Below are 7,539 nucleotides of genomic sequence, written 5' to 3'. Positions count from 1 at the left end.
CCTCGCGAGCGGCAGCTAAATCAGCGCGAAACCGTCGAAACCGTCGGTTGAGACGAGAATTGGCTCGGGCTACTGCGGCACTGCGCGATGACCTCCATCTAACTCGCGAGACACTAGAAAGATGGACTCAGGAGCACACTAGCATATCTAATAAATTTTCGATGTATACATAGATATCCATGTTAGATAAAAATAATTGTATTACCAATCGGGACCCTAAAATTTAAACAATAACTCTTTCCCCTTTCTGTCTCGATTGACGCCCTCCGTACTAATGTATCACCCGCGACCCATACACTCACACTTTCATTAGCAACTAAGTCCGTCGATTATATTACTATGTATATAATCTCTTTCGTCTCTATATTAAGAATAAATTTATAAATTTCAACACAAATAATTTTCATTTATTAACAAGCCCGTTCCCACTCATTCCCGTAAACCAAGATCGCACAAGGTCCCATCCTGCGTAAAAGAGATTAAATTCTCTTGCCGAAAAGGGACCACCGAGCGAACGGCCCTTTAAATAGAGTAAGAGCGACCCTTCCGGTCGTTCGGGTCGAACAGACGGATAGTCTGCCGTCGTTCGAAAATAAATTTAGTTACGTCCTTCCTTTCGACTCTTCCTTCCTTGAGTCTGGACGTAACAGCAGGATATCGAAGACTTTTAAAATTTTTTAGTTCAATGGGAATAAGAAGCTGAAAAAATGAATTATAATTTTATAACTGAGCAAACTTGTTACGGTTTAAAAATTTCTCTGAAAGCTACTCTTGAGATTTGTTCTTTTGATTCATAAGTGTAGATTTGAATACTTAATGACATATAGATTAAAATAAAACAATTTGGAGGTATATCTATTTTTTAAAAATGTTTCTTCAAAATGTTAATAAAATTCGTAATATATAATATATAATAATTTATAATTATTTTTATAGAATTTTTTGAGATAATACAAAATTGTTGTGGTTCTAACGATCCTGATTCTCAGTTATTCATACAAATGTACAGATTGATCTCAATATACTCTTTAGAAAAAAAACCCAATAGGTTGTAATGTATCTACTGGGGAATTAATGGACGTTCTTATAAATATTAAAGATATAAAAGATATAAAAGAAAGAGAAGAACAATTGATAGGTCAGATAAATATTATTCTGGACAGAGAAAAAAATACTGAAATGTTGACATATGCCCCATCAATTCTTAATGTGTGTATGATCATGATTCGTCCATATGTACTACTTCAGATTACATTCTCATATACATTGCTGGATATGTGGCAAGGAAAGGAAACAGATTCTTTAAGAATATAAATAATAGTCAAAATGTTAATTGCGAAGAATGTTTGAAAACATTAATTTTACAACCAAATGATGCAATACCAGAAAGACATAAATTAATTGAAATAAAAACAAAAGGATATTTAATAAATCCTTCAGTGGCTTTATTTAATTTACTATCAAGTCTAGAAAAAGGAGCAATAGGGGCAACAAAATGTGGAAAAGTTAATGATAACACATTATTTGAAATAATGGAATTGATTGACGAAGAAAAAAATCCTGTACCTCTCTCTCTCTCTCTCTCTCTCTCTCTCTCTCTCTCTCTCTCTCTCTCTCTCTTTCTCTCTCTCTCATCGGTTGTGAAAAACATAATTATGAATTTAGGGAGAGATTATCCTTTTTCCAAGAATATTATCCGTTTTTATTTAGTAACACGTATGTTCTTTTTAGTGAAGCAGTCGAATAAAAGTAATATTGAAAGAGAAAAAATAAAAGAAAAAGTTCAAAATTAGTTCAGTTGAGTGTTCCCAATATTACAAATATAAATCCTCAAATTAAAGAAACAAATGCAATTAAAACTGTGATACAAATAAAAACTAAAGCATAAAGGCGTAAAATAACTTAAAAATAACTTGTTTATTATTTTAGAATTTATATTAAAATAATATAATATATATTTCTTAAGTGTTTTTAAAACAGTTTCATATTAAATATTTAAAAAATGTTTATGTGTGTTATATGAAATATATAAAACTGTTTATGTTATATGAAATATTTAAAGATGTTTACTTTACAAAATAAAAAAATACAATCTTACTGTAACTTTTCTGCAATTCATTTCTAATCTTTTCATCTCATGTGCGCACGTAACATTATATATACATATATATATATATATATATATATATATATATATATATATATGAATATTCAAGATGACGACGAAATGGTCCAAGTTATTCTGCTCGGCAAACCTGGCCACACACGGAACATTTTTTGTAACCACCTTCAATCTATGTAGCTAAAGCGTGCACACGATGCTATTTTATCTAACTGGATTTGCGTGCTTGCTACCGTGTGGGTAGCAGTGCTGGCAGTGCTGCTGACCGTGTTGCTCGCTTGGCTTCAGACGATGCCTACTTTCGTGCTGGTTTTAGGAAGATCATTTCAATAAACCAAAAAAATTTCAAGTGACGATAACCCTATTATCGTTATATGCAATATCATTGTTTATATGATCGTGGTTATATGTCACTGTGAATGTTTTTTGACATGTATTTTGCAACCTAACCCTAACCCAAATTTGAGACTGACAATCTGTCAATCTGTCAGCATCTTGATTGACAGCGCAGGATTATAGCAAGAAAAATAGCACCTGTTCTATCACCGAAATCCAGCAAATCAGTCAGCAGCGTGACCAGCAGGCACACAATTTCCAGCCTAGCAAAGAGCAAGATTGCCAGCACAGGCGCACGCAAGTAATCCAGCAGATAAAATAGCATCGCGTGCCGCATGCTTTACTCTCCTCTCTTACTTCATGCTTGCAACGAATGCTCGAACTGAACATTTACTCGCACATGCGCATTGAGCAGGTCGGCGACGACCAAAACTTAAATCAATTCTTTTATAAAAACAAATTTTATATTATAATATCTCCGTTTATAAAGCACATAGAGCAAAAATAAAGACACTTATTATATAATTCGTACTCAATCTATCGATTGAACGTAGTAAGAACTCAATCGTTTAAGCCGTTATTGCGTATATGAAATCTATGATACTCTCAATACTGTCCGACTCGCGTATAGATACACGGGCTGCCTCGCGGTTGCTGCGCGTGGATTTGGCGCAAGACACTGCCGTGTCTCTTAAATACCTCAACAGTTATATATATTTTTACGATTTCAGTTTTTTCAGGTCTTAATTTATATTTCTTTTTTTAAATAATACAATTTTTATAAAGAATTACTTATTTTGGTTGATGAGTTTATTTTTGTAAAAAGTTCATTTTTTTGTCTAAAGATTTCATTTTTGTGAAAAACTATTTTAAGTAAAGATAAAAATATATTAGCATCTTACTTTTACATTTTTGATATCTTTTTTAGGTACATACTTTCATCGTAAATCATAACATCCACGAGTGCTCCAAGTGGGATGTGATAAACGTGAGCGCAAGTACATGGCTCTGTGCATGTAAATGGCACAGAAGGATCTCCACACTTAAATTGATATCCATTATTCTGTGAAATAAAAGGTCCTGGTGGATTTTGATATGAAATGTTGGCAACGTAGCTGAGTAGATGAGATCCAGTTGGTGAAACTAAAAAGTAAAAATTTATTATAGGATATAAAATGAAACTTGTAAATCTAATTTTTATTTTGTAGAAAATTATATATATTTATAATTTTTTACATATTAATGAAGAATTTTAATATTATTAATGAATATTGCTACATAATAAAAATTAAATATTATATAATATTTAACATAAATCAGACATAATAATCATATGCATTCAGGTCCCTGGATAATAAGTTAGTCGAAAGAATTTGCATTTATTTATCTATATTAAAGAAGAAAATATTTATTTAAATAACATTTAGTTTTGTTAGCATGTAAAATAAAATGGCCAGCAAATCTCTGAATATTATTTAAACTTTTTGAATATATCAGTATATGAAAAAGTATGTTCAAAGAATTCCGCATTATTTTTATGGGAAAGTGGCTTTCAACGTGGCTGTACTTGTGATATTTTGTATTTTATATCGTTCTGATAAAAAATCTCCATAGCCACAACAAAAAATAATAATGAAGTTTTTGAGTTATAGCGGCTCAAATCTAACATTCTGTCATTGCAGCTCACTGCAGCCAAATTCATTAAAAGCCATTTTTTATAAGAATAGTGCAGAGTTATTTTTTTGAAGTAACTATTTTAAATACAACACTTTCTTTAAGCAAATTTGTCCAAATGTTTTGCTCGTAAACAAAATGCTTACCGTTTTGTCGTCTTGCTAAATAAGAAGAAACGAAATATTTAAAAAATATTAAAGAAGTATTAAAGAAACATTAAAAAAGTATTTTAAAAAATTATAGAGAAAGAATAGGAGAGAATAATATCTATATAACACCCATTTAAGCACATATGTATTTGTTATATTGTATACTGCGATCAGTATCACCCAAAAGATATCATCAGGAAGAGTTAAAAAAGCTAGCTTGAACGATTGCAAATGGATTAAAATTCTCCTCTGGTTAAATATTTTGTCAAATCTGGTAATTATCAAGTAACTGAACGACATATTTAGTTAGGTAATTAAACAAATCAAGCAGAAAAATATGTATACAGGATGTCTAATTTTAATCGATCACCCCCAAAAACTTTTTTATTTTTGATTGTACAACAAAATGTTTAAGATAGAAATTGTTTGATTTGAAGAGTGACAGAAGATGGCACTACTGACTTTTTTCTGAATAACGCTTTTCAAAATCATTTGAAGGTCATTTATATTTTTTGAAATGATAAATTGTGATTTAAAATGTATTTCATTATAAAATCTATTTTTTTTCAAATTGATAGCACATAACTCAGCGAAAAATTATTATATCGAGTCCCGCTAAAGCGCATTTTGAAGGGAAAGGAAGAATTTGAACTTTCACGCGCTTTTTATCCCATTAAGTTAACTTGAGTCAACTGATTCACTTCGTGCAACTTAGAAAACTGGATCTTTTATTAATCAATTCTGCAGGTTCTCACTATGTCTGTCATTGTAAAACTGATCATCCAACGTAATCAACATTAAAATTTTCTCAAAATATAGACTTCAAAGTTCATTTTCATTTTTGAAGCACTCTATATCATAATTATTAGCTGCGTTATAAGCATTTAAAGTTTTATAATTTTTTTATACTTTTTACTGTAGTACTTTTTTGACTGATTGTGAATCATATTGTTACATAACTATTTTTTGCTTGCCATTACATTAGGCCAGACTATCTCGTATTCAAGTTTCTGCGAATACACAGAAAAAATAGTTTTTTTAGATTTAATCGTATTCTTAGCCTCGTTAGAATCCGGACAAATTGACAATTTACTTCTTCACCAGCAAATCAACCCAAATGTTATGATAATATTAATCATAATTTTTCTAATTGCAGGTACACAAAATACAAATGCAAAAACTTTAAAAACGAAATGGGTCACATAGTAAATATATGCAAAAAGGCACAAGTTTCCACGAATTAATTGATGAAACGCTCACAAAAGTCAGAAATTTCAGAAGAGGAAGTCACTGAAATGTTTAATCTGCAGAGCAACCATTAGCGGATCCTGGGGGGGGGGAGGTTAAAACTTCCCCCTCGCAAATTAATAGAAATTAGTTTTGCTGAATCTGTTAAAAAAATGTAAGTAAAAAAAAAAGCAAAAAAACAAAAACAGGCCTATCGACGCGAACGCCCGTGACTCAAGTTCTCAAGGGTCCGTTCTCCCACTCTGTGCGCTTGCTTTCTCCGACTCTGTACACGCCTCCCAGCTCCCATCCCTACCATACAGTTTAGTACTCTAGCGCGTCAACGAAAAGAAGATCGCGGAAAGGAAAGCGAAGAGGCGCAAGTTGTAGTACGTCCGATAGCATTAAAGGCTTCGTAGAAAATCCATTATTCATTGTTAGTCAAACAAAAAAAAAAAATTTTTTTGTGGCTACAAAATTTATTTTCCGGCATATCCGTTTGTGATATTAAAGCTTCTTAAAAAGTATATAACTCATTTTTATTTACATTTTAGACAGCCGATTGGCTAAGTCGTGTAAAAAATGAAACGAAATACGACGATTGTCGATTTTTTAAAGAAAAAATCAAAACAAAATGAAAATTTAGCTTCAGAGTCCTCTTTATCTTCAACTTCTGATTTTCCTTCTCCTTCTCCGTCAACTTCAGCTTCCTGTTTGCCTTCTCCCTCTCCATCAACTTCAGCTTCCTATTTGTCTTCCCCCTCTCTATCAACTTTAATCTCTGCTTCTGTTTCGGTATTTTCTGAAGAGAACGATATAGCTGTATTTCTTGGGAAAAAACTGGATATATTTCGAAAGGTGGACGCTTTGAGCAATGTTTATGTTCCTAATGTTCCTAAAGATTTTATTTTTCCAAAAAATCCACAGTTGCGTAATTTAAGATTTCAATACTCATGGCTTCATAAATTTAAATGGCTTTCTTACTCTAAGGCAAAAGATGCAGCATTTTGCAAGTATTGTGTTATTTTTGGGCCTGACACTGTTGGAAAAGGAAGCCAAGATCTAAAACAATTGGTGAAAGAGCCTTTTCGCAATTGGAAAAAGAGTCTTGAGAACTTTAAATATCATCAGAATTTACAGTATCATAAGAAAGCCTTGCTTGATTTTAAATCTGCTTTCCTGGTTGTCAAAAAAAAAACAAGAAACAGTATCCATTCAAATTAATAAACAAAGAAAAGAAGAAATAAAAAGAAATCGAAAATATTTCAAACCGATAATAGAGACAATTCTACATTGTGGACGACAGGGCTTAGCTTTAAGAGGTCATCGAGATGACGGTAGAATTGATCCACAAATAGATCCGGAACAGAATGACGGAAATTTTAGAGCACTTTTAAGATTTAAGATTAGAGACGATGAGGAATTGTGTCACTTATTTCAAACTCAAAACAAAACTATTTTGTACATTTCTAAAGTCACACAAAATAAAATAATTGAAATCTGCAATTCACTTATTTTGAAAAAGTTGATTTTGAAGATAAAAGATATTTTTTCGGTTTTAATGGATGAAACTACGGATATAGCGACGCAAGAACAAATGTCTTTATGCGTTCGAATATTTAACAATCAAACAATGCATATTGAAGAACTTTTTTTACAATTCTACACTATTCACGACTTAACGGGAGTAGGGTTAGCTAATAGCCTTTTAAAAGCTGTGACGGAATTAGGCCTTGATCTAATAAAAATTCGAGGACAGGGATATGACAGAGCTGCTTCCATGAGTGGAAATTTTAATGGAGTTAAAACGCATATTTTAAACAAATATCCTTTGGCAAAGTATGTGCACTGCACAGTACATGTTCTAAATTTAGCAATTTCTGATTCTTGTAAAATGAAAGAAATTAAACATTGCATGGGAATTATTAGCAAAATGTGCTCCTTTTTTAATTCTCCGAAACGAAACTCGCTATTACAAGAGCAAATCAAAGCTGATTTAAACCGAAAATCTACATATTTTAATTTGAAACA

The 7,539-nt window shown here is 31.7% G+C and overlaps 1 protein-coding gene and 1 pseudogene across 1 annotated transcript in view; one reads left to right on the top strand and one right to left on the bottom strand.

Annotated features, from left to right (window-relative positions):
- The window catches only part of LOC145937246 (multicopper oxidase 3-like), a 108,929-nt gene that overhangs the window by 37,425 nt on the left and 63,965 nt on the right, over positions 1-7,539 (bottom strand). Inside the window, exon 5 of the mRNA XM_083040183.1 lies at positions 3,395-3,601. Within this exon, the coding sequence (XP_082896309.1) occupies positions 3,395-3,601 (207 nt within the window). The remainder of the gene's footprint in view (positions 1-3,394; positions 3,602-7,539) is intronic.
- LOC145937393 (uncharacterized) lies at positions 686-1,906 on the top strand (annotated as a pseudogene).

Source organism: Prenolepis imparis, unplaced genomic scaffold (genome assembly GCF_030444845.1).
Source record: "Prenolepis imparis isolate NDT839.2.m4 unplaced genomic scaffold, iyPreImpa1.0 SCAF_6, whole genome shotgun sequence".
In the NCBI taxonomy this organism is placed as follows: Eukaryota; Metazoa; Arthropoda; class Insecta; order Hymenoptera; family Formicidae; genus Prenolepis; species Prenolepis imparis.
This window is presented reverse-complemented; position numbering and strand designations above follow the sequence as displayed.